This window comes from Hipposideros armiger, unplaced genomic scaffold (genome assembly GCF_001890085.2).
Source record: "Hipposideros armiger isolate ML-2016 unplaced genomic scaffold, ASM189008v1 scaffold_275, whole genome shotgun sequence".
Lineage (NCBI taxonomy): Eukaryota > Metazoa > Chordata > Mammalia > Chiroptera > Hipposideridae > Hipposideros > Hipposideros armiger.
Genome location: NW_017731625.1, coordinates 552,234 through 576,612, shown reverse-complemented (window position 1 = coordinate 576,612; position 24,379 = coordinate 552,234). Strand labels below are relative to the sequence as shown.

Sequence of the window (24,379 nt, the reverse complement as noted above, 5' to 3'; positions counted from 1 at the left end):
AAAAAAAAAATAGTTAAGATGGCCAAGTTTATGTATCCTTTACCACACACGAAGTGTCCTGGCCCTGTGTGAAGGGCCCAGCTGCCATCAGTTAGGTTTCCAGCCAGAGAGCGTGGACACAGCTGTCAGCTGTCAGGGAGTTGGCTGACAGTGCCCTCACCCCAGAAGCACCTGGATCCCTGTTGTTTCTTGGGGACCAGATCCTGCCTGTGCCTCCAAGCATGGCCTGTCCCAAGCCCCTATGAGGTTGGCTCAGGGTGGGCTGTTGCTTTGATACACACCTCTAGGCTGGAGGAGGCACCCCCTCCTAGGGAGTGGGGGTGAGGGTGGAGAGGGGTCCTTGCACTATCGCCGCCTGCTGCCCCACCAGCCACACTGTGAGCCTGAAGCTGGACTGGCCCACCGTGAAGGTGCTGGGCTCCCAAGACTCTTCCACACATGAAAATGAGGTGCTTTTCATGACAAATCAGTGGACAGCTGTCATCCAGCTGAACTCTGGATCATCATGTAGTTTTTTCTGTTAACCCTTCTGACTTTTTTTTTTTTTAAGATTTTATTGGGGAATTAGGGGAGGGGAACAGCATTGGGGAATCGGGGAAGGGGAACAGACAAGTTGCTGTCCTTTTGTTCTTCAGTCTAGTGTGGAGGATGTGGCTTCACTGGCCCATGTTGGTATTATCATTGCACTCTTGATATGGCCGGTGAGGCAGTCGCTCACTGGCCATTGGACGGCCATGCACGGCGGCTCACGAAAGCTCATGAAAGCTCACAAAAGCTCATGCCAACTGCTGGCCAGCCCCACTTCAGCCTACGCCTTCACCAGCGACTCACAGCAGCCCAGCTCCAGGTCGAGCTGTTGTTCACTATCTTAGCTGTAGAGGGCACAACATCACTGGCCCTCATGTGGGGTCTGAACCGGGGCCCTGCTGCTCAGAGCTGGTGTCCCAAGCCAACTCTTAACCAACGTACCACTCAGCCAGCCCCCTTCTGACCTTTTAAAAACATAGATCAGGGTACAAGTTTTTGTGCAAAGGGCCAAACAGTAAATGTTTTCGGCATTGCAGTGACCCAGCTCTGCAGGGCACAAGTGGCATGGGAAGCATGTCAACGAGAGCATGTGGCCGGCATTGGGCAGTAGTTGGCTGGCAGATGGTCTCCTTTTCCAGTTCTTTCTTAGAAAACTTCTGCTGGGCAAGGCCAGCTGTGATAAAGCACCCTAACAGGCTCTTATCTGAGGCTGGCACATGCTGTGGTTTAGGGGGCTGTTCCAAAGCGGGAGGGGAGGCCCCTGCCCTCCTGTCTGCTTTGTCATGTCTGGTTGTGGCTTCTGCGTAATTTTTCTCACTGAGATACTGGGGCTCCTCTCTGCTGAGCTACCCTCCGGGATAAACCTGCTGTGGGATCTCTGAGCTGGGGGTGGGTAATGATCACTGGGGTGGGTCCTTGCCTGTCCCTGACAGTGGCCCCTGACCTCCCGAGGATCTTCATTCTAAGCAAACAAAATGACATGTGAACTTGGTCCTTAGGCATGCTAGCCCACTTCCAGTGTTCAGCAGCCATGTGGGCTTAAAGAATTAACAGACTGATCATGTCTGCATCCTCCAAAAGGTTCCATGGGGTGGCACTGAGCGGGCGCTTCCGTGAAGTGGTCATCTGACACCTGCATGTCCGCACGGCTGCCTCAAGGGCCCTGGGCTCACACACCCTGCTGCGCCTTTTGGGGTCATTTCCTCCCTCACACCCTATCCAGGGAGGAAGTGAAGGGCCCCGTATCCCCACTCCTGGGCTGCTGCTGCCAGAGAAGATGGGCTCAAATTAACAGCTTTATTTTAAGCAAAATACAGGCACATGTCAAGGGGAGACCCCACTGTGTATCCAAGCGCCAGGTGGCCAAACTCAGTGCCCTCACCCAGCCCCTCTGGCTCCCAGTCTGTCAGTGTGGCCTTCCACGGCCAGGTGATGGAAGGACCCCTGATGGGCAGGGGTCATGCAGGGGGTTCCTCTGTCCACATAGCTCCACAGTGACTCCCAAGAGCAGAGTCCCCAGCTCAGCAGGGCAAGTAGTGCATGCGGGCAGACCCCAGCCTTGCCCCCGTTCCTGAGAGGGGGCCCAGGGACAGCCACAGGCATGGGCTGGCCATGGGGTGGCACTCAGCCACAGCTAGACAAACTCTGGCTGCCTGTCACAGCTGCTGCCCGGCCCATGGAGCTTCACACCGGTGCACTGTGACAGGCCCTCCCAGTTCCCATCCTCCCTGGTGGAGGCCCCCAGTGGCTCCTCACTGCCGCTGTCCTGGGCCTCTTCCACGCTGGCTGCACTGCCCTGTGTCTCCAGGAAGCTGAGGCCATGCAGGCTGCCTCCAGACACCGGGGACAGCACATCTGGGGCCTCCTCCAGCTCTGAGTCAGAGTCATTGGAGGCGATGTGGGACTCTGGTGGGTCTGTGAGGGAGACACAGGGAGAGACGGTGAGAGATGGGGGCGACAGAAATGGAGAAAGAAAAGGAGAGAGAGAGAGGGAGATGGGGAGAGAGATGGAGAGGAGACAGAGAGATGGAGATAGAGACAGGGAATGATAGAGAAATGAAGGGAGAGATATGGAGACACAAGGAGGAAGAGAGACAGGGAGATGGAGAGAGACACAGAGGGGAAGAGACGGAGAGAGAGAAATGGAGGGAGAGAATTAGAGATGGGGAAAGAGGGAGAGACAGAGACGGAGCGATGGAAAGAGAGAGGGAGAGACGGAGAGAGAGATGGAGAGACAGGGAGAAAGAGGGAGAGGGAGGGAGAGATGGAGAGAGGAGAGGGAGGGAGAGATGGAGAGAGGAGAGGAAGAGAGAGAGAGACAGAGGGAGAGGCAGAGACAGGAACCCCATTGGGCACCGAAGGCTGCACCACTCACCTGGGCCCCCATCCCCAGCCTCCTCCTGCAGGGGGAAGGCGGCAGCCCCCTCACTGGTCACTGAGTAGGGCACCTGAAGCAGCACCTCGGATCGCTGGGTGATCATCTGGTCCTACAGGGGTGGCAGGGAGGTCAGGGAGGGACCTGGCATCCTGCCCATCCAAGCTGTGTTTTCTGTCTAGTGAACTAGCCATATTACAAAAGTCCCTAACAGTTGTCACCACCCACTGCAGCTGAGGATGTGAGGACCCATGTCACGATGTGCTCCCATGACACGAAGGGCCCCGGGCACCAGGGGAAGATAAAGACCGGAGGCGAAGGAACTTAAACCTGGAGCAGCTGTTGGGACAAGAAACTGACAGTACCTGCAGAAACCGAAACAATGGGCTTGAAATTAAAACCCAGCAGCCAGGTCAAGTGGCAGGTTTGACCCAGCAAGGGACAGGAGCCAGAGCTGTGTGAACTGTGGGGGACTCGAGGCATCTCCCCCCAGATCTGAGCCCACACTTCATCAATTCTTTGCTTAAAGGACTGCTTAGAGGCCACCTCTGACAATGGGGGGAAACCAGACACCTCCCAGCCCCTTCTCTGCACCCCACAGCAGGCAGACTCCAGCCCCACTAATGCAACCGTGGCCCTTCGCCCTCCCCCCAAGGGAACAGCCCTAGGGTCCACCCGCAGCCTCACCGAGTCCCCCGCCACTTCCTCGGGTTCCTCCTGAAAGACCAGGTTGTAGTGGGTGATAAGGGTCTCCACGATGCGGGCCTGGTGGGGGTAGTCAACGAGGGACGAGAGGGACACGGTGGCCTCGGTAGGCCGAGGCCGCAGCAGCGTGGGTCCGAATACGATGCCCAGGTTCCCGGGGGTCATCTTATTGTCCTGCTCCACCTCTACGATCCTAAGGGGCAGGGGTGCAGGAGCAGGTGAGAGCGACTCCCTGGTCTCCGCCCCCCTGGTCCCCTGCCCCGCCCGCCCTTACCTGCGCAGGTGCCGCAGCAGGTACTGCAGCGAGGCTCTGTTCTCCGGCGGCAGGTCTCGCAGGAGCTCCCGCAGCCGGCCCACCATGGCCACCGACGTAGCCTCGCTCTCGGCAACGTCTGGACGGCCCCGGGCCGCCGCTTTAGCCTCGGCCTCCGCCTTCAGACTGTCCTTGGCCAGCCCCACGAGCTCGTGGTAGAGGCGGAAGGAGATGAGCGGCTCCGGAAGCTGCGGAGCGACAGGTTGGGGGTCAGTGGACCTGCCCCAGCCCGGTCAGGTCCTGCCCTGCCCTGCCCCCGGCTTAGCAGCCCCGCCTCTGCCGGGCACGTCCCACCTCCCAGCCCCCAATCAGACCTGCCGCTGCCCTGGCCACGCCCCCAGCACCAGCTCCGCCCCTGCAAGGCACTGGTCTCGCCCACCCCACGCTGGCCACACCTCTGCCAACACCCGAACTGGTCCAGACCCAGCATCTGCTCTGCTCCAGCCCCATCGGACTCACCTGGCGTAGGTAGAGTTTGAGGACGTTGCTGATGTCATGAGGTGAGGCCTGCGACAGCTCCACCAGCTCCTTGCCGTTCTCGAAGGCCTGGCACAGCTTCTCCACGCGCGTCTTCACCCCATTCACGCGATAGATGCCCTGTGGGGGCTCATGGTCAGCCTCCGCCCAAGCTTACCTCCCTGCGCCCCCAGGAGCGACCCCCGCCGCCCTCCTGGCAGTGGTCACCTTGGTGCGCAGCGCTCGCCTCTCTATTTCACTGACGCACTTCTTGATGATGAATGGCACTCCATCAGGGGTGCTGCGAGCTGCTGGGCCGAAGTCCTGGCCGAAGAGCTGCAAGCGGCCCTGAAGCTTCTTGTGGCCGCACTGGATGGCCAGGGTCTCCAGACACTTCTTGTGGCAGGCCAGGCAGCACTGGGGGCCGTGCAGAGTGAGAGGACAGCCCTGGCTACCTCTCCCCCTCTCTCTTAAACCCTAAGAACCCCCCTACAGGGCATCTTCTGAAAGCACTATCCCAATTGTCTCTCTCAGAGTCCTCCGTGCTCTGCATGGGACCTTCCTGAGCACTCACTCAGGTGCCCCGCTCCCCTGGCGCCCAGCTGTCCCTGGGGCCCAAACTCACCTCCTCGCACTCGGCACCCTGGAAGTAGACATAGCTGTTGCACTCCCGGCACTTCGCCGGCGAGCGCAGCTTCCGGAGCCGGTGCGTGCGGGCTGCCTTGGACAGCCCCATGTGGCGGAAGGGCCCGCTGGGCACAGCCACTGAGAGCTCAGGGGCCATGCCATTGAGGTCAGCTGGGGGACAGGACAGGCGGTCAGTGTCACTGAGGCAGGTCAGGACCAGGCCCACAGGCTGAGTCCAAACCCCCTCTCACCCCACTGCCAGGATCAGGGGCCCCCTCACCCTGCTCAAATGCTGAAGGCTCTGCACTGCCCTCCTGGTCCACCAGCTCCTCACTGGATGACATGGTGCCACTGGACGACATCCGTTCCAATTTCTTAAAGTCCCCTGAGCAGGAAATAGGGGTATCAGACACCCTGAGCCAGAAGGGAGCAGGCCTCCGATCTGCCAGGTGCTCCAAGGGCCCTGGACTGGCACACTCCCCATCACCCGGGCCACGTGGCAAGCTCTGCCCCCAGCCAGCTGAATGGGCCCTTCACCTGAGCCAGGGCTGGGATCCAGGCTGCCCTCGGAGTCTGACACAGAGATGGGCCAGGACTTGTGCACCTGGTGTCCGCGCCCACCTGCAGAAGGAGGCATCTCCAGTGAAAAGTAGAGAAGGGCTGCCCGGTGGCTGGGTCCACCCTCCCTGCCCCCACCCCTGCCAGGTACTCACCCCTGCGCTCTTTGGCAAGTGCCCCATCACTGGACCCACCTTCCTCCGGAGGGCTGCCGGCGGCCTCTGCTCCCATGGCATCGCCAGCATTGAAGCTGCCCTTTTGGGCTCGCATGACCAGAGACCTGGTGGGACCAACAGCCAGGAGGGGCCATGACGGGGGTCACACTCACATGCCCATATCAGGTGGAAAGACAGCTCCCCGGGCCCACGCCCACGACCATACCAGGTATTGGTGGAGACATGGGGCTCAAAGTCGTAGTCCACATCAGGCTCCTCGTCGCGCTGCAGCTGACGCACATGGGAAGCGTACTGCTGGCCCGGGTCGTACAGCTTGCTGCTCTCACAGAGCATCTGGAAGTGCACGGGCAGCGGAGCCGTCTGCATGTGCATCATCTGGTAGTAGGAGATGGTGGCCTGTGGGGTGCACATGCGGTGGGATCAGGAGGCTGCATGGGCAGCAGCCCCGCCTCCCCACAGCAGGAGCATGGGGGCACCTGGCCTGGCACCCACCGACTTGATGGTTTGGTCACTCTGCCGGATGACCTCCTGGATCTGTCGGAGCACTGTCACCTTGGTGTCCTCCAGCTCCTGCTTCTGTGTCTTGGCGTCTGCCACACAGGTGCGGTACGTGGCCATGGCTTCCTCTGCCTGGGATAGGGCCGAGGGGCTACACAGTGAGGCCTCAGCCTGGGGTTCAAGCCCCACACAGAAACCCAGTCAGCAGAAGAAGGGAGGCTTTCCTGGCAGGACACACAGCCTGGGCAAAGGTCCAGAGGTGACTGTCACCGTGGGGCTTCATCCTCCACTGCACCCTCCCCACCCGCCCTCACCTTGTTCTTGGCTTCTTCCTCCAGGCGCCGCCGCTTGTCCAGGGCCTTGGAGGCCGTGCCCCCTGCGCCAGACCCAGTGCCCGCCTGCTCTTCCTCCGCCTTGGCCACCAGGAGAAGGGCCTTGTCGTGGTCCTCACAGCGCTGCCCATAGCCTTGCTTGGCCTTACGAAGGTTGGATTCTGCTTCTTGCTGCGGGCATGGGAGTGAGGAGGCCAGTTCCAAGCCGTCCTCTAACTGGGCTCAGTGTCCCCGGCTTTCCCCTCCCTTCCCACCCCGGCAGCCAGACACCAAGGCAGGCACAACCACGACCCACATCTAATGCTGAAATCTCATGGCCCAGTCAGGCAAACAGGCCTTTGCCTAAGAACTAACAGTGGAACAATAGGAGGTAACACCTACAGTGGGACCCCAAGAGGAACCAGCGTCTGCTGTGCCCATTTGACAGCCTAGGAAGCTGAGGCACAGTTAAGATCTGAGCAAGGCACAGACCACATCACCCCGTGACACCAACGCCTACCCCCGCCAGAGCGGTAGGCGATGGGCAACGTGTGCTCTCTTTCACTTCCTCTCTTGCAGACAAGAACAGTGCAGCCACCCAGGCAGGAAGCCAAGAACCCTCTGGATTGCCAGGTAGAGCACTTAGTCAAAACCCATGTGCTCTACAGGGCCACACCTCACAGCCCGCACCATCAGAGACTTAAAATAAAGAAAAGAACTCATACAGGTACTAGGAGGAACCAGGGAGGGAGGAGTTTTTTTAAATAACCACAGTATGAAGGAGGCCTTTCCATGCAAGACACAAAGCCCAGAAAGTATGAGACTGCTGCTGACAATCATGGGTTGCTAACCTGGCAAAATAGGCCACAGGTAAATTAAAAAGTCCAAACCATAAACTGGGGTGTGTGTGTGGGGGGTCTGTAACGCACATCATCAGGGGCTGAGCTCTCTAATATGTAAGAAGCAGGCCACAGTTGGTCCAAAGGGAACAAAAGGTACGGACAAGAGTTCACAGATGCATGAAAGCATGGCTCTGGCTCAGGCGGGTAGTTCGCACACTCACACCCCAACCCAGCCCTTCCCTTTGGGTACAAGTCTGGAATAAATGCTTGGTCACACGTCTGAAAGACAGGCACAAACTTGTCACAGCAGTGGAGTTTGAAACAGCAGCAGCTCAGCAACAACTAAAATGTACATCAGCCTGGGTTTAGTGAAATAAGCCACATGGCCTCCAGCTGGCACCCAAAAAGGGCCGAGAAAAGGGAGAGGGTGCTTTACATGGACTGAGATGGGTCAAGCCTCTGTGGGGTGAGCGCACAAGGCCAGGAGCAGAACAGGGTGCTCGGCAAGCTGTCATCGAGTGTACAAGAGGTAGGGAGATGTGGATTTGCTGGTATGTGTCAGAGCTGGGGGGGTGGGGGCAGCAGGTCCAGGAGACACCCCCGGGGTATCGCGGCCAGGAGGGGGTGGGCACAAGAGGCCAGAAGCGGTGGGGGGTGGGGGGTGGGGTAGAATGGCCTAGAAGAAAAACTGGAGAATAACATGCAGGGACCTGGAGCATCCACCAGACCTGAGCTTCAGTCTCTCTCCAACCCAGACTTGCTCCTCCCAACTACGGTGACACCCTTTCTCCATAAATCTGAACCCACAACAATGGGTGCTGGGTTCCTGGGGCCTCCCCTGCACAGCTGGGGCTGATGGGGCTGGAACATCTTTAAAACAGGACCCACTCCAACCTGTGACAGCATGGCCAGCCCCACAAGGGCACAGGCCACAGCGCCCGGTGCCCACGGAACAGGAAACCACAACAAGGTCTCCACCTGGGACTGCAACTGCGCAGAGGCCAGCCTGCCCCCCCCCCATCCCCGCTGGTACCAGCTTCCTCTGCGCGCGGTGCCACAACTCCTTGATCTCCTTCCTACGCTTCTCGTGCTCAAGCCGCCGCAGGTTCAGGGGCTAGAGCAAGACAGGCCATAAGTAGAGGACCCCAGCACCACCCGCCGGCCTGCCCTCCTGGGCACAGCCCACCTGCATGAAGGTCTGGGTCTGCAGCGTGCCCACTGCCTGCACCATGCCGTAGCCAAACTCCAGGTCCTGCTCCAGGGCCAGTGAGTAGATGGACAGGAGGGGCATGTGGGGCTGTGGAGGTGGGGCCGGCGGTCAGGGGACAGCACCTGGAAGCCCTCCCTGGTTCCCTTAGCCACGGAGCAGAGATGGGGAGCCCCTTCCCTTTGTTCCTCCATGGAGGAGCCCCTGCCATGTGCCCCGTGGCCCCACCTCCTGCATGACACTTTGTCTGCAGTTGTGGACAATCTTCTGCAGGCCTTTGGCGAAGTCCATCTCTGCGGGCAGGAAGGGGAGGCGAGTGAGGGGAGGAGATGGGGAAGGAGCAGGGGTGAGGGGAGAGGGCATGGGAGGAGGGGCAGGGGCGGGTAGGGGCGGGGCAGGACATCTGGCCAGACCACACCCTGGGCCAGTTCTCACCTAGTGCAGTCCGCTTCTCCAAGTAGCCTATGAGGTCCTTCATGTACTTGGCCATGTTCTTGGCGTAGTTCAGGGCCGTGTCCACCCCGCCCTCACAGCGCTGCAGCAGCTTGTCCACATCTTCGGGCAGCAGGCAGCCTGCGGGGTGGCCACTCAGCCAGAGCTCTACCACCAGCCCACCATCATCCCCAGTCTACCAGTCAAACAAGCACTGGCCTACCTATGTGCAGTTCAGGGACTCACCTGTGTCACAATCCTCTGTGCTGGGAGGGTTGCCCTCACTCCCCTGTCCGTACAGGTTCTCCATGGACTGTGCAGAGGGAGACCCAGGTGAGTCCAGCCCCATGCTGGTCACTGTCTGATGCCCACCCTGCAGGAGACTGCCATTGCCCCCAGACAGAAGCCACCTCTGCTTACCTGGCTTGGGTCCCCGGGGGGCACTGACAGGAGGGTGCTGCTGTCCACTTCACCCATGAGGAACTCAGACACACTGCAGGGTGGTGGGGAGTCTGCATCCAGAAGCACACAGGCCCACAACCTCCATCCCCTGCCCCAATAGCCCCCATGCTCACGTGCTACTGAAGGAGACAGCGATGGTCTCCAAGGCCTTCTCAAATTCCCGCTTGTCCGCCTCATTGTTGCATTCATAATGGAAGGCTGGGGACCAGAGACAAGGGTGAAGGGAGTTGGTCCACTCTGGGAGGTGACCACCCCTGCAACTAACCGAGGGGCCCTTAGCCCAGGGGGAGCATTGGAACAAGAGTGCCCATCAAACTTCTATGCATCTTTCAAAACCCACTTCAAACATCCCCTTTTCCAGGAAGCCCTCCAGGGCAGAAAGTCCTTACTGCCCTGTCCTGACCGGCTGACCTTTGACCTTGGCAATGAGGGTGCCAGCAGCTGTGAGCGTCTCCACAGTGTTCAGCAGTGGGTACTTGCAGATGACCTGGCGCATCACTCGTAGTGCCTCGCCCAGGCACTCATGGGCCAGGGGTCGGCGGGCCTCGAGGAGTTCTGCTGAACAGAGTTGGTATGAGCAGGAAGGGAGGAGCCCAGCCCCAGGAAAAGCCTATCTACCAGTTCCTCAAAGCTCCCATCCCCAGGTGGGGAAACTGAGGCAGAGGTGGGAGAGGACAGCTCTCTGAGGCTCACCATGGGACCTCAGGCGGGGCACTGTCCCTCTCTGGGGTGCTGACCAGGGCAACAAAAGTTGCCTAGACCTTGGCCTAGGCAGTTCCTTCTGCTCAGAATACTTTCCTTGTACCTCCAGAAAGGAAACTGTTGCTTGTCCTTCAAGTTCAGTCCTGATGCCTTCTCCTGCATGGCCCCTTTCCTGCCCCAACCCCTCAAGGCTGCTCAAGGCTCCGTCCAGCAGTCCCTGCCTACCTGGGTGCCCTATTATTTCACTCTCTTCCGAAAGCCACCCCATAAGGCAGGCACTGTTATCATCCCCATTGTGCTGATGAGGAAACTGAGGCAAAGAAAGGGGAAGTCATTTCTCAAGGATCATGAAGCTTTTTCATCTACACTATGAAAACACAAGACTGCCAGGCAGAAGGACCCTCCCTGCCTGGCCTTATCTCACGGTCAATGGGGAACCATAGAAGATGGCAGAGCAAAGGAAGGTTGAGGCTAACTCTGCATTTTAGAACTGTGGCTTTAATATGCCCTCCTCAAATGTTCTTCAAAGCAACTTGAGCCAGCAGATCAACATGGACAAAACACACGCCATCTAGTGGAAGCAAAACTGTGCAGCGCATGGAAGAGGAGGATGGCGCTGAGGCCCAGGAGGGCCTGGTGGTCAGTTGGGAAGACAGCTTTGACACCTGTGGGCCCTCTGACTCTGTGCCTGGTAGATGCTGCTCAAAAACATAAGTGGAACCTGAAAATAGGTGCCCTGTCTCTTTTCAGTGATAAGGACCCCCTTGGATGGCCCAAGATTCCACCCGGGCCATCCCCAGCCTTGGAACCTGGGGGTCCTGAATCTGAGGCCAACTCAAGGGGGTGGGAAGGGGCTGCAGGAAATCCAGGGAAGCCAACTCTGGAAAATCCAGGTTATGCATCTTTCCAGGACATTCCTTTCATGCACCCCGCCACTTGCATTGGCTGGCCTCAGCCACCTGGGTCCCTACAGCACCACCCCGGAAGCTGACAGCTAGCTGGTGGGACTCTGACAAAGCCCGGACATGCCCAGCCCAGCCCAGCCAAACCAAGCACGTGGCAGCTGCTGCGTCCCCAGCGGGCCGCCACAAATGCCCCAAGGATCATGTGCTCCTGGCTGGGCTGGAAGACCCCTGCACCCTGCACTGTCCCCTCACCTCGGGGCCCAGAGCAGCAGTATACCAGGCACTGGTTTAGCGCCAGGTGCACAGTCCCTCAGATACACATGAGGGGTCAGATACACATGTCAGGGGTCTTACAGCCAAACCAGCTCTGGCTGGTCCAGAGGCCCCACCCCCAATGAGGGAAGCCCCACACCACCTGGGATCCTGCTTACCCAGGCCAGGGTCCTTTGCTCCCCCTGACTCAGGCAGGGTGCAGGAGTCTGGAACCCAAGGCGCCTGGATTCAGGGTGGGGCATGCCGAGGGCAGGTGAGGAAACTGAGGCCCAGCACCAAAGCACAGCGTGCCAGGAGGCACTGGGAGACCCTGCCCTACCCACGTACAACCATCCCCTCTGGGACAAACAGCAAGAGGGTCTTCAAGGCGAGGCGTGCATCTTACTGTCCCCACAATAGTCACAATATTTGGAAAACACCTGGCTACAGTCATTAACCTGGGAAGGATCGTTGCCCGTTTCACAGATATGACACCTGAATGAAGCTTGGAGAGGGCGGCAGCTGGCCCAGGCAGCTGGGCAAGCAGGGGCAGCACCAGAATTGGAACCAATATCCTCTCTGCTCAGGCCCTTCCCCAGGCCCAGGATGTCCCAGGTACAGAGAAGGGCATTCTCACCCCATCCAGACACCCTCCCTCTACCCCATCCAGACACCCTTTTGGACTCAGCCCCACCCAGGCCTGGCCTCCAAGGAAGTGCCAGGAAAGGAACTGAGATTAGAGTTTCCCCAGGAAACAGCTCTGACCTCAGCTCTGGGACCAGATAACCCTGGGGGCTCCCACCCCCACCCAGCAGGGACTGGTCTCTGCACAGAGCCCGTAGTTAGTGCCCTGAAGGCGCAGAAGCTGCAGACAGGTTGGACCTGGCTCTGGCCCCTCCCTAGCTGGACAGGCCCCCACTACAGGCCTCAGTTTCCCCATCTGTAAAACTTGCACCTGGGGGGAGTGGGTTAGAGTGCTTGGCAGGGCCCTGGCACTGTGATTTCTGGCGAGTGGGCAGTGAATGAAATGCTGTGCCTGCCCACCAGGGCTGCCAGGGACAAACAGGAAACAGATGAAAATAACTCAGCAGGAAGCCAGGCTGTCAGTAGAGTGGAGGAGAAAACGGAACTGCCACCCCACAGGCTGCTCACGCCTGCAGCTCACAAGCTGTCCTGCTCCTTGTCCCTTCTCACCCTCCCCATCCAGACCTCAGCTTGCCTCCAGTCTACCTCTGCCCAACACACAGATCAGACTTTGTCCTACTTCTGCTCTAACATCTACTGTGACTCCCCACTTCCCTCAGGATAACGTCCAGGGTCCTTCTGCCTGACATCCTCAATGCCTTCAGCAGCACACAATTCATATACCACTGACACGCCAAACCTTGTTTCCCCCAATGCAACTCCATTTCATGTATCTGAGCCTGTGTACAGGACATTCCCTCTGCCTCAATGCCTGTCCCTCCTAGTTGCCACCAAACTCCTATACATCCCTCAAAGCCTTAGCTGCAGTGGCTTTTTCAATGAAGCCCTCCCTGCAACCCCCTTCTGAGCCTCCCCAAGTCCCTCCCTCCACCCTGCCTTGACTCCACAGGGTTTGGGATATCTGTGTTCGACTCTGCCTTCTACCCAGGCCTCCGTGTCCCTGCTGGTTCTCACCATCATGCAAAACACATTCCTTGAGCTTCTCCAGGCCCTCTGCAAAGCGGGCCACATCAGCCAGGAGGTGGGAGATGTCCTCCACAGCATCGGGGCAGGGCCCCTCGATGGGTGGCTCAGCAGGGCTGGCTGCTGTCAGAGGGCTGCGGTGGCCCCGGCTTAGCGTCCAGGAACTGGCTCCTGACAGTGGGAAGCCAGCGGCGCTGGCATGGCGGCTCAGGCTGGTAGGCCTCTTGAGTGTGCCTGTAGCCTTGGCATTGCAGGCCACACTCAGTGGCTCCAGACTGGGTCCCAGGTACACGGCATCAGCCCCATCTTTCCTGGGCAGCTCCTGGTGGGGGGGGTGGTAAAGTAGGTGCTCTGGCCCAGGCACTACCTCAGTTTCTCCAGAAGTGAAGTGAAGCTCTGGAGGGTCTCTAGCCTGACCCCACAGGGGTCAAAAGCCAGAGGTCGGAGGGCTGAGATTTGGGGCCATGCCCCCCCCCACCTGTTACCCAACATCCTCTTCCCCAGAGCTTTCACAAACAACGGTCTCTGCCTAAACCACAGCCAGGGGCGGGGCCTGCGGGGGTGCGGGCACCCCACTTCCTGGTGGGGGTAGGGTGGGCCAAGAGAGGGTTCCTGCTCTGTAGCCCCCCTCAGGCTGCTACAGACACACCTACTCCCCGGTAAAGTTACCTCCGTCAATTCCTATATTCTAAGGAGACTGCTGAGTCCAACGGACACCCCCAAACTGTGTGGACCCCCAGGGCCCTGGAGGCACTACACCCAGGGATCCTGTTAGAGGTTTTGCTCTACTCTAAATCTTCCGCCCCAATGGCTGTGTCATATCGCTCACATCCAACAGCACCGGAGCCCCCAAACCCCCTGAGACCCCACCCTACAGAGTCTTGACTCAATGCCAACCCCACCCTGGCACTCTACACTCAGTTCCTGGGCCTCACAGCAGGCCCTTGGACAGGACAGGGGTGGCACTGGCCATCCCAAAGGGCTCCTACCACAAGCTGAACGCCAGGGTCTCCTCTGGTCCTGCTTGGCCCCTGCAGTCCTGCCTGGTGGGGACTGTAGCTGGCTTGAGCCCCCCACCACTGGACCAGCATGTTGCTGCCAGGCCTCTGCCCTGCTGCCCAAGCAGAAGGTGCGTCCCTGTGCCTCTGTTGCTCCAAGGTCCCCGCCCGCTCCACCTCCCCAAAGAGGCTCACTCACCCCTGAGGGCTGCGGGCTGGGGCTTCCCGCCCGGTTCTTTTTCGAGATGGAAGGGGTTTTCATGAGTTCGCGCTTCTTCCTGGAGAACATGGTGGGTCCGGCCCAGCAACCCAGACAGGTGAGCTGGGGGTGGGCAGGTCAATGGGTCTCAGCACAGCAGCTCCTGGAGCTGGCCACCTTGGGACCACATTGTCACCAGCCACCCCCTCCCCAGCTGTCAGGCCCACGTGACAAGCCCAGCCCTCATTGGTGGGCCCTCCCCCCACAGGAAAAGGCCTCCGGAGATGGTGACGCAGACTCACCCCCGACTCATCCCAGCCTCAGCCTGCCCCTCCACAGAGTGGGCTTGAAGGTGGGGTCCCAGGCGCCGCCCCGAGCCCAGGCCCCACCTCTGGCTTCCACTTTCCCCGAGCTCTGCATGCATTGAACTGGGCGCTGATGCCTGGCACTGGTGCCCCCTGCAAGCACAGGGGAAGCACACAGTGGCTGATCGCACAGGTGTTGACCCTCACTCAGACACACACAGACGCAACCAGGAGTACAGACAGGTGGGCACAATGACATGTGGGCATGATTACACGCAGGGGCAGGGACACTGACACAGGCACACAGACACTTTCATGCAGAGACACTGACACACAGAAACACAGGAACAGAGTGATACAGGGACAATGACCCTTGAGGACACTGATGCACAGGGACACAGGGACACTGATGCATGGGGACACTGATTTGTCAGGACACTGGGACACAGGGACACAGGGACTCAATAACAGTCACAGGGACACTGACATAAGGACACAGAGAGACTGACTTGCAGGGACACTGATACACAGGGATGCAGGGATACAATGGCACTCACAGGAACACTGATACACAGGCATGCGAGGACACAGCAACACTGACACACAGTATCTCAGGGACACTGACACACAGGGACACTAGGACTTAGGAACACTGACTTGCAGAGACACTAGCACACAGGGACATTGGCATACTGGGGCACAAGGACACTCACAGGGACACTGACTCACAGGGATACAAGGACACAGTAACAGTTGCAGAGACACTGACACACAGGGATGCAGAAACACTGACTTTCAGGGTCACTGACACAGAGGGATGGTGGGACACAGGGACACTGACACACGAGGACACAGGGACACAGGAACACTGACTCACAAGCACACTGACTCACAGGGATGCAGGGACACTGAGGGACACACAAACACTGACATACAGTGATGCAAGGACACAGGGATGCAGGGACGCAGAGATGCAGGACACTTGGATGCAAGGACACAGGGACAGTGACACACAGGGACACGAGGACAAGACTTGCACACATGCTCAGACTCCAGGAAGCTCCATAGATTAAACGGGTGACCTGGAGCTTTGTACTCAAACCCAGGACACAGACACCCATCCTCTCACTGGTGTGCTTGCCCCAAGTCCTCTGGCAATGGCTCCCTGCAGACTCCAGGGCCTGGGCCAGGCAGGTCATAGTAGGTCACCCTCTTAGCTTGGTGTCTGCATTGGCCTCAGTTCAGCTCCTCACCCTTACCATACATTCCAGGGACATATAGACTGACCATCAACATGCTGACAGCAGGGCTGACAACACCTGAGGCTGTGATCCATCTCCTCACATCCTAGCTGCAGCCAATAGATGGAACTTCAGCTGTGTATAGATCCCCACTTCCCGCTATGCTCCCGGGACCCCCTCACCTCCCTTCATGACTACCTGTTCTTGGAGCTCCCCACCCCAGTCTGAACCCTCTCTTCTCCCCTTTCGGAGTTCCACCCCCCAAATCCCCAACGCTTTTACCCAACATGGGCACTCAGTGACCTCAGGTGGGAGCGGTGGATCTCCAGGGCATAGGGCACACGGGCCACAGCCCCTCATGCCAACCTGGCTCTACAGGCCCAGGGCCATCCACAAACCCAGTCGAGAAGTCCCCTGAGGGTCTTCTGCCCACCACTCATTGCTCTGGGGCTGGGATCAGGAGGTGAGGGTTAGTTGTCAGGCTTCTGGCCTGGTGGGAAGGCCTGAGGTCCTAGCCACCTCCACTGGGCTCCTCTAAGCTATCCCAGACATTCTCTCTCTTTTTTTTTTTTTTTTAAAGTTACATTTTGCATTTTTTCTTTTTAAGATTTTATTGGGGAATTGGGGAAGGGGAACAGTGTTGGGGAATCGGGGAAGAGGAACAGCCAAGTTGTTGTCCTTCAATCTTAGTTGTGGAGGGCGCAGCTAGCTCAGTTCCAAGTCCAGTCGCCATCTAGCCGCCTGTTGGCAGCTTGCAGTCACTCAGCTCAAGGTGCCGTGTTCAATCTTAGTTGCGGGTGGGCATAGCCCACCATCCATGCAGGAGTCGAACTGGCAACCTTGTTGTTGTTACCTTATCGAGAGCACATGCTCTCATCCACTGAGCCATCCTGCCACCTGTTGGCAGCTCAGCTCAGGCGCAGCTCACTGGCCCATGTGGGAATCAAACCAGCGACCTGTTGTTCAGAGCTCGCACTCTTAACCAACTGAGCCATTTGGCCGGCCCCTATCCCAGACATTCTTGAGCCCTGACCTCATGCCCACTTCATGGCCAGGCACTCACAGGTACCACCCTCAGACACCAGGCCCACGTGGTACTCGGGATCTTGGGACCAGTGTCCAGGCTCTTATGAAGCCTACACTTGAATGTGAGATACCCCCACACACTCCCTGGGACCACCAGAGGTTTTCGCAGCTGGGAGTCCAGTCAGCTGTAGCTGGGTTCTCACCTGTACCCTGTGAGTTGCGTGTGTCCACAAACCTACACGTGCACATACTCAAGATGGATCCAGATGTGTGCACAGAGCCATCTGTGGACATGCATGCAGCCTAGCACACAGAAACACGGGCACACGGTTTCATACTACAGCTTTAATTTTCACACGATGGCTTTATTTCTTCCAGGGCAGCGGCCCCTCTGGGAGCCTGGGAGCTAGCACCAGGCCATCTGTCCTGCCTTTGTCAAATCTAGGGGAGCACACAGAGGAGTGGGCTCACAGCACTGTCTCTGCCATGCTGCGTTTAGCCAGAAACCTGGTGATGAGTTTGGGGCCCCGCAGGTCTGGCCTGGGGTCCACCCCAACTCCTGCCTCCTGCTGGTCTTCCTCATCCTCCTCCTTCCCCTGGTCCTCAGAGAAGTATAGGAATACCTAGCAGGTGGGCAACCCGGCGGCCCAAGGGGACAGGAGGGAAGGTCAGCCTGAAGGGCTGGGCTCCAGCCCCACCCCTGTCCCCAGACCATCCCTGGTGCTACGGGCACCTCCTCCAGTGTGGTCTGGCTCACTGAGAAGTCCTCTACACCGTGCTTCGCCCCTTGTGTGGCCAGCTCCCCAAAGAAAATGCCAAGGCACAGCGCCCTCCCGTTGGCAGCTGGAAGCGTAGGCGGCTGCCCTGCACCTCTCGTAGCTGGGCTCCTGGGAACTCCGCTGCCACAAAGCCTGCTGCAGGCTCAGAGCTCATCGTGGGCACCCGCACTGTCAGCGTGAGGCCAGTGCCAAATCTGGGGTGGGCGGGCCAGGGCTACTAGACAGGCCCATAGCCCAACCCCCCCACACCACCGTCCCTCAATACCTGGCCCCTCTTGACCTCCTACCCAGCACACGTGACCCTACCCCCCCCCAATCCTTGCCCCATATTGTGCTCATCCCTTCTGGAACCCTGCCTCTCCCAAGACCCAGACCCTGTGCAGGCCCCCTGCACAGACCCACACCACCCTATCAGACCCACACCACCCCATCAGACCCAGACCCCTCCTGGTCCTGTCCTAACCCCTCAACATCTCTATTGGACAGTCCATGATCCTCACCCTCCCCTGTTAGAGCCACGCTGGCCTCTCCTCTGGCCCCACCTGTACCCTCACCCTCACCCTCACCCATCCTACGCAGGCCCTCACACAGGCCCTTAAGGCCTCATCCTCTCATCTGCCCTTGAGATGCTGTGGGCTCCCCAAGCAGTGGAACCACCCATTCACCATGATGGCCAAGTGTGTGCAGAGAGCCTCACACTCTTCCATGCTGTTGGGGACCGAGCACCATGAGTTCCAGCCTGGACCACCTTTCTACTCTGAACACTTCCTGCCTGGCCTCAGACCGCTTGGTTCCGAGAATCAGGTCTACTGCCCTGTGTCCTCCCATTTGGGTCTGGCATCCTCCCTCAGGGTCAGGACCACCCCATCCTGTGTCTGTGTACTGTCTGACATCCTCTCACTGGGTCTACCTCTCTCCCCAGAGCCTGGATCACCTTGACCCACAGCCCTGGGGTCCCAGCGGGGGCTGGGACCTATGCGAAGTGAGCACCACGGAGCGGCCCTCCTGCACCACGGCCAGTAAGCTGTTCCAGAGGAAATGCCGTGCACCAGGGTCCATGCCGGTGGTGGGCTCGTCATGAAAGGAGGCGCAGGTTGCAGGTAAGACGCAGTAAGATCGGCCCCGTCCCCACCCAAGCCCCAAACACACGTACCAGAAAGACCACTGGCGGGTCCCCCACAAGTGCCACAGCCGTTGCCAGCTTCCGCTTGTTGCCTATACTGTAGGTGCCCGTGGGCCAGTCAGCATACTGTGGGAGCCCTAGGTGTGCCAGGCCGAGGCTCGCTGTCTGTGGGCGGACCAGAGTGGCGGGGGACCAGAGTGAATGTGGGGGGACCAAGTGAGAGTTAGAGGGAGGCGACAGTGAGCAGGGGAAACCAGAGTGAACTTGGGACCAGTGGAAGTGGGGGCACCAGAGTGAGTGGGGGGGGGACACCAGAGCAGGGGGGCACCAGAGTGACCTCTGGGGGATCGGAGTGAAATTGGGGCCAGGTAGGGGAAGCACAGTGAGTGGGGACAGGTACAGTGAGTGGGTGGAACCTGGGCACAGGGCAGGACAAGAGGGAGGATAGGAGCGGTGGGACCAGGGCTAGGGCTAGGATGGGGTAAAGGTAAATAAAGGGGGTGGGGCCAGAGCAAGCATAGGGTGGGACTGACACCTGGGGGGTGGGACCTAGGAGGATGGGGGTGGGGGGGCTCTAAGTCCTCAGCCAGAGGTGGAGTCATGGGGAGTGGGTGAGTGCCTGGATGACTGTAGGAAGCAGTGGTGGACCCACATGAATATAGGAGCTGGGGGAGGGCAGAGGCAGGGTTCAGAGGATAGAGGGCAGGTGGACCTGGGCTCAGGGCATAGCCAAAGAGAGCCAGTTTGGGCTGGCATCCAGAGGCCCTGGTTAGGTAGTGGGTCACCTGGGCAACCTCGGCCTCCGGGATACCACGCAGGCGTGCAAACAGCTCTAGGTGCTCACGGCCAGTCAGCAGCTCAAAGATGGCATCTGACTGAGGGCAGTAACCCATGTGGTGGTGCACAGTGACTGGTTCCTGGGTCATGCTGAGGATGGTAGACAGGGGGTTCAGGGAACTGGCTAGGCCCCAGGCATGCTAGGACAAACACAGGGACCCACCCACCTCAGACCACTCTGGTAAGGGACGGGATATCTCAGGGCCCACCCTGGTCATGTGTGGGAATGTTGCAGGCTCAGGGCCCCACCCCCATCTATGGCCCCCTCACCTGTGGCCTGCCAGAATGGCCTTACCCCTGCTAAGGAGTGTGTCCCTAGTCACCATGCGAAATGTGGACGTCTTCCCTGCTCCATTCACACCCAGCAGACCAAAACACTGCAATGACACCCACGGAGGGCATTTGACAAGGCCTCAGATCCAGTGCCTCTGATTCTGGGTGGGTTTCTAAGTTTCTGCATGGAGAGGGCTCTGGGCAAGTGGGACCCCTGGGGCAAATACTGGAGTGTAGAGGGAGGCAGAAGGCTGTCACTTAGCAAGTAGTGGTTATTGGCACATGGGATCCTGGAGCACAGTAGGTATCCTATAAAGGTCATAAACAGCAAGTGTGCCATACATATCAGAACTCGAGATTTCTGAATGTTTTCTGCCACATGGGGGCGGGGGGTACTCAGTCTGAGTGCAGTCAGCCCAAGCTGGAGCTGTTGGCTAGCACACAGTAGGTACTTGATAAAGGTTACCAGCATGTGTGTGGGCACCCAATAGGTGCTCTATAATGAATATGCTTGTCCTCAGTACGGTCTTACTAATACCTTATTGCACACAATAGGGCTTTAAATGCAAGCATGCAGTTGGTGCTTAATGAGAGTTTGTGGGCTTAAAATAGGAGCTCAAACGTCAGCAGCCAGTAGGTTATAAATACAGGGCAAAAGGCACACAGGTGTTCAATCCAGGGCAGTGGGCATGCAGTAAGGCGGGCTCTCACTGCCCCTGCAGCAGGACCTCCACGCTGGACTCACCTCACCGGGGGGGATCCCCAGACATAGGTGGTTTGATAGCTGGTGTCTTCTGCCCAGGGTATACCTGGAAGGAGTGCAGGACCCTGAGAAAGTTTGGTGGACCAGTGGAAGCACCCCACCCAGCACTCTGCACTAACCTTGGTCAGGTCCCACAGTACCAACACATCTCCCTGGGTGGCCCCTTTGGACCACACGTTTCCACTCACGGGCCACATCCTCATCCTCCTCCCCCAGGGAGGGCAGCAGCTTCAGCTTGGGTCTAAGGACAGACACAGAGTGGGCCCAAAGCCGAACCCCAGGCCCTGCCACCCTGCCCTGGTCCCCACTGACTGTGGCAGGAGGTATGTGCAGTGCTGTAGCAGGAGTGGAAAGAGAAGGAAGAGGGGCCCTTGTACCACCATGGCCAAAAGGTTCTTGCCAACCACCTCCCAGCGCAGGGATGACTGGAACTGCCTGTCTCCTGTGGGAACAGGAAAGAAAGATTGTGTCCTTAAAGAGGCTTGGTTTCTGAGCCCCTCCCCATCTAGGTCACCTTGAGTTCTTAAGGGACCAAGAACTGGATAGGCCACTCGACTGGAGTCTAATTGATATAGGAAACAATGGTATCACAATCTCCCTTATTTAGGGAGATTATTTAGGGCCTTAGACCTCTTGTGATGTAACCCAAGATGGAATTAGCTTCTATGGCTGCTTTTCTGTACCTCTAATTTGACACAAACTTGGGGTCACCTAAGACCTCCAGCTCTCTTCCTGGGGGCTGCTGTTTGTCCCTACCCTGTATAATTGAATCTTGGCTGGCACTTCCCCATCCTGAGGGAAGTTCTCACCAAAGCGCTCAAAGGCATTAGCCATGGCCTGGTTCCGCACCATGTGGATGAGCCCCTGATCCAGGCAGAAGTGCGGGAAGATAAAGAAAATCTGTTTTAGGATCCAGCTCACCTTCTACAGCTTCTGTTCAGGGGAAGGAAGAGAGAGGTGGGTCAAGAGCTAAGGCCCCAGTCCAGCCCCAGCCTGAGGCCCAGCCTTGCAGGCTCCCACCTGATCAGAGAAGAGCTCAAGCACAAAGGTGGCCATGCTGCCATTAATGCCAATAAAGAGGCTGATGCAGGTGAGCACCACGTATTCTGTGCTGGGCACAGAGAAGAAGGAAGAGGCTGGGTACATGAGCGGCATGGTTGACCAGCTGAGGGGCAAAAGAAGTTGCCAAGTAACCACTCAGAGGGCTGAGCAGCCATGAAAGGAATATAGATCTCCCCTCCCATCTTCTGCACTATAGCCCCCTATTAATGAGAGTTGAGCTAAGATGAGCTTTTAAGGCCACTTTGGCACACTATTGAATTAGATCTCACTTGGGGTCACCTCAGACTTCCATATCTTCTTCCTCTCCTTGGGCACTGCTACTGAGTCCCATCTCCCTCAACAGTATTGGTGGGAAGGGGAGGTCATTACTGAACAGGCCCTGAGGGTCTGGGGGCCTCACCCATACAGTAGCAGCAACAGCAGGAGGGTTGGCAGGTTGGCAGGGGCCACGTATGCCCTCTGCTGGAAGACCAGAAAGATGAGCACCACAATGCATGCTGGCACCAATTAATTACACTGCGTAAGAGATGGCAGTTACCCTCAACTGTGCAGGGGTGGGCACTGCCACCCTCAGCCCCATAACCTATTCTAACCTCCCTGCATTTGGGGTAGTAGGACATGAGGTCTCCCACAGTTCCCAAAACTTCACCCCGGCCATCCTGGACAAGTTCCTGCCCAGAAAGGGGCCAGAAGGAGCAGTGGCAAGTGGTGGCTGGGCCCCCACCCCTCTGGGCAGTCCCTGTACCATGTCCCAGAGAAAGTTGCCAAGCCAGTAGAGTGTGGGGGCAGGCCCTCCGTGAACTGCAGGTGTTTGGCTCGGGTGACACGCTCCTCAATGAGGACAAGGGTGAAGATGGCTGGGACAAAGGACATGGCAAACACCATGCAGAAGGAGACAAGCACGTCCACAGAGGAGGCCATCTTGAGGGCAGGGGTGCATGAGCTACTCAGGGCAGAACTATGCATGTCACTGATGGGACCAAGGTCCACAGGGCTGGTCACTGGTCGGGGAGATATCCCAAGCCATTTTGGGGTAAGGGTGGATGGGTCATTTGGCAGGGAGAGATTGTACAGGTCTAAACTAGAATAAAGGTTGATGTGATGAGGATGTGCAGGCCATTGGGGGAGCCTGGAGTCCACTGAGCCTGACGATGTCCCATTACCCTGGCCTAGGGAGTGGACAGGGGCATTTTATGTTCCCCATTTAAAAAGCAAGAGTGTGCAGAGTGCAAATCCATCTCCTACCATCCAAAAACAACAAGAAAACAGGTGGGGGAGGACACGGGGCAGAGAGACTCACAACATAGCCTCAGACAGCTGCTCCTTGGTGAGGTTCAGAGGGTAGTTGAGCGTTGTGATGCTGTACACATGGCTGGCAGGGCCTGGGGGCAGGCAGGCATGTAGGAGTGCGTTGTTGGCTCGGTTGACAAAGGCACCATGGTGTGCCAGCCCTTGTTGTTGAACCAGATCTAGGGTAGGGTCAGGGCCGAGGGGTCAGGATAATGGGGTCAGCCCTACCCCTGCCAGTCACCTGCCCGCTACCCCGTTTCCACCTTGAGGCTGTCTTGGGCGTCTAGGGCATGAGCCCCCTCTGTGAAGTTGTTTAAGACACTGTCAAGGGTCCCACTAGGTTGGGGGCTCAGCAGCACATGCAGCTTCTCCAGTGAGAGGCCCACCGCATGCCTTGAGGGCAGGCCCATGTCTCGGCCCCCCCAGGGAAAAGCCGCCATACTTGTGGGGAGTGGGAGCAGGGAGGGGGAGCTGTGGGCCAGGGAGCATGGGATGGGAGAGCCCCTCAGTGGGCAGGCAGAGGGTACAGGAAGGAAACCCAGGGCAGGGGCCCCGCCTCACCTGACTTCATTCACCCATTTCTTAATCTTTAGACTGTGAGAGAGATAGAGAGATGTGAGTGAAAAAGAGACAGTGCCGGATGCTGGGGGGTGGGGTGAGACAAACAGAAAGTGGTGAGACGTGGAGGGCACTCAGGAGGCCCCCAGCCCAGACATCCACCCTGACCTCCCTGGGTACCAGACTATCTCCCAGACCTGAGGACCCATGTGACAGCCAGGCACACTGAGTTTGGCAGTGGCTCACCCCTGGTGCACCAGGCGCAGGTAGGTCTTGACCAGGAAGACGGATAGGTTCTGGCCCGTCAGATTCTGCACAATTTCACCTGGGCTGGTCAGCGCCTGGGGTGGTGGTGGGGCACTGGACATGGCAGGGCAGTCGGGTAGCAGGCGGCGGGCACCAGGCTGGCTGCATTGGCAGGCAGGGGATGTAGACTCCAAGGACCAGTTGCCACTGGCCAAGACTTTGGCCACGTCTGTGGGAAGCTCAGGAATCGAGAACCGGCAGACATTGGACTGTGTGCACTCAGGTGCCCTGTGGGGGTGGGACAGGGCTGTGGGCACCCCACTTCCAGGGTTCTGAAATGTGGAGGCTCCCAGGTCCCAAGTAGGGATGGGGGATGCTGTGGGCACCCCTAAGAACCACTGGCCAGAGCCCAGATAGGGAAACCAAGACCAGAAAGAGGCAAGGTCCAGTCTGGGGGCCTCACCTGTGGGAGCTATTCTGCAGGTAGGGGTCCTCCAATTCTGCCTCTTCCAGCAGAGCTTCCAGCAGGTGGGCATGCTCAGTGTCCCCTGGAGCGTCCTCACTGTGGGAGGTGCAGGGTCAGGGCTGTGCCCATGGGTTCCTGGCCCTCTCACCACCAGGCCCTTCTCCTTTTTTTTTTTTTTTTTTTTTTTTTTTTTTTTT

General features: G+C 58.3%; 2 protein-coding genes across 5 annotated transcripts in view; both read right to left on the bottom strand.

Moving 5' to 3' along the window:
- Positions 1 to 1,810: 1,810 nt before the first annotated feature.
- Positions 1,811 to 14,430, bottom strand: ARHGAP45 (Rho GTPase activating protein 45). 4 transcript variants are annotated; one of them, XM_019657520.1, is made up of 23 exons: positions 14,214 to 14,430; positions 13,008 to 13,338; positions 9,901 to 10,047; positions 9,603 to 9,687; positions 9,448 to 9,520; positions 9,274 to 9,340; positions 9,031 to 9,168; positions 8,824 to 8,888; positions 8,575 to 8,685; positions 8,422 to 8,502; positions 6,550 to 6,738; positions 6,230 to 6,367; positions 5,943 to 6,133; positions 5,717 to 5,841; positions 5,541 to 5,624; positions 5,284 to 5,388; positions 5,002 to 5,174; positions 4,605 to 4,793; positions 4,380 to 4,517; positions 3,882 to 4,108; positions 3,590 to 3,800; positions 2,903 to 3,014; positions 1,811 to 2,442 (listed from the first exon to the last, which is right to left on the bottom strand). In XM_019657520.1, the coding sequence occupies exons 1-23, from the start codon at positions 14,301 to 14,303 to the stop codon at positions 2,162 to 2,164; spliced, it is 3,351 nt and encodes a 1,116-aa protein (XP_019513065.1). In that variant the 5' UTR covers positions 14,304 to 14,430; the 3' UTR covers positions 1,811 to 2,161. The 4 variants fall into 4 exon arrangements, with proteins under 4 accessions (XP_019513065.1, XP_019513067.1, XP_019513066.1 ...); XM_019657522.1 differs by having other exon boundaries at positions 5,756 to 5,841; XM_019657521.1 differs by having other exon boundaries at positions 9,901 to 10,044.
- Positions 14,431 to 17,082: 2,652 nt separating this feature from the next.
- ABCA7 (ATP binding cassette subfamily A member 7) overlaps positions 17,083 to 24,379 on the bottom strand; it is a 9,440-nt gene continuing 2,143 nt past the window's right edge. Inside the window, 24 exon segments of the mRNA XM_019657183.1 lie at positions 17,083 to 17,408; positions 17,519 to 17,598; positions 17,601 to 17,761; positions 18,183 to 18,272; positions 18,538 to 18,635; positions 18,712 to 18,852; positions 19,473 to 19,614; positions 19,795 to 19,901; positions 20,543 to 20,575; positions 20,577 to 20,606; positions 20,680 to 20,727; positions 20,729 to 20,801; positions 20,873 to 21,002; positions 21,370 to 21,493; positions 21,581 to 21,725; positions 22,023 to 22,138; positions 22,368 to 22,405; positions 22,408 to 22,543; positions 22,919 to 23,058; positions 23,061 to 23,091; positions 23,176 to 23,353; positions 23,474 to 23,506; positions 23,717 to 24,004; positions 24,180 to 24,278. Coding sequence (XP_019512728.1) covers positions 17,253 to 17,408; positions 17,519 to 17,598; positions 17,601 to 17,761; positions 18,183 to 18,272; positions 18,538 to 18,635; positions 18,712 to 18,852; positions 19,473 to 19,614; positions 19,795 to 19,901; positions 20,543 to 20,575; positions 20,577 to 20,606; positions 20,680 to 20,727; positions 20,729 to 20,801; positions 20,873 to 21,002; positions 21,370 to 21,493; positions 21,581 to 21,725; positions 22,023 to 22,138; positions 22,368 to 22,405; positions 22,408 to 22,543; positions 22,919 to 23,058; positions 23,061 to 23,091; positions 23,176 to 23,353; positions 23,474 to 23,506; positions 23,717 to 24,004; positions 24,180 to 24,278 — 2,617 coding nt within the window. The 3' untranslated portion in view covers positions 17,083 to 17,252.

Coding starts and splice junctions, on each gene's coding strand:
- ARHGAP45 (XM_019657520.1), bottom strand. CDS start 14,303: ATGTTCTCCAGGAAGAAGCGCGAACTCATGAAAACCCCTTCCATCTCG. Junction 9,341..9,447: donor CCCCCGGGGACCCAAGCCAG/GTAAGCAGAGGT, acceptor CCCTCTGCACAG/TCCATGGAGAACCTGTACGG. Junction 9,169..9,273: donor CACAGAGGATTGTGACACAG/GTGAGTCCCTGA, acceptor GCCACCCCGCAG/GCTGCCTGCTGCCCGAAGAT.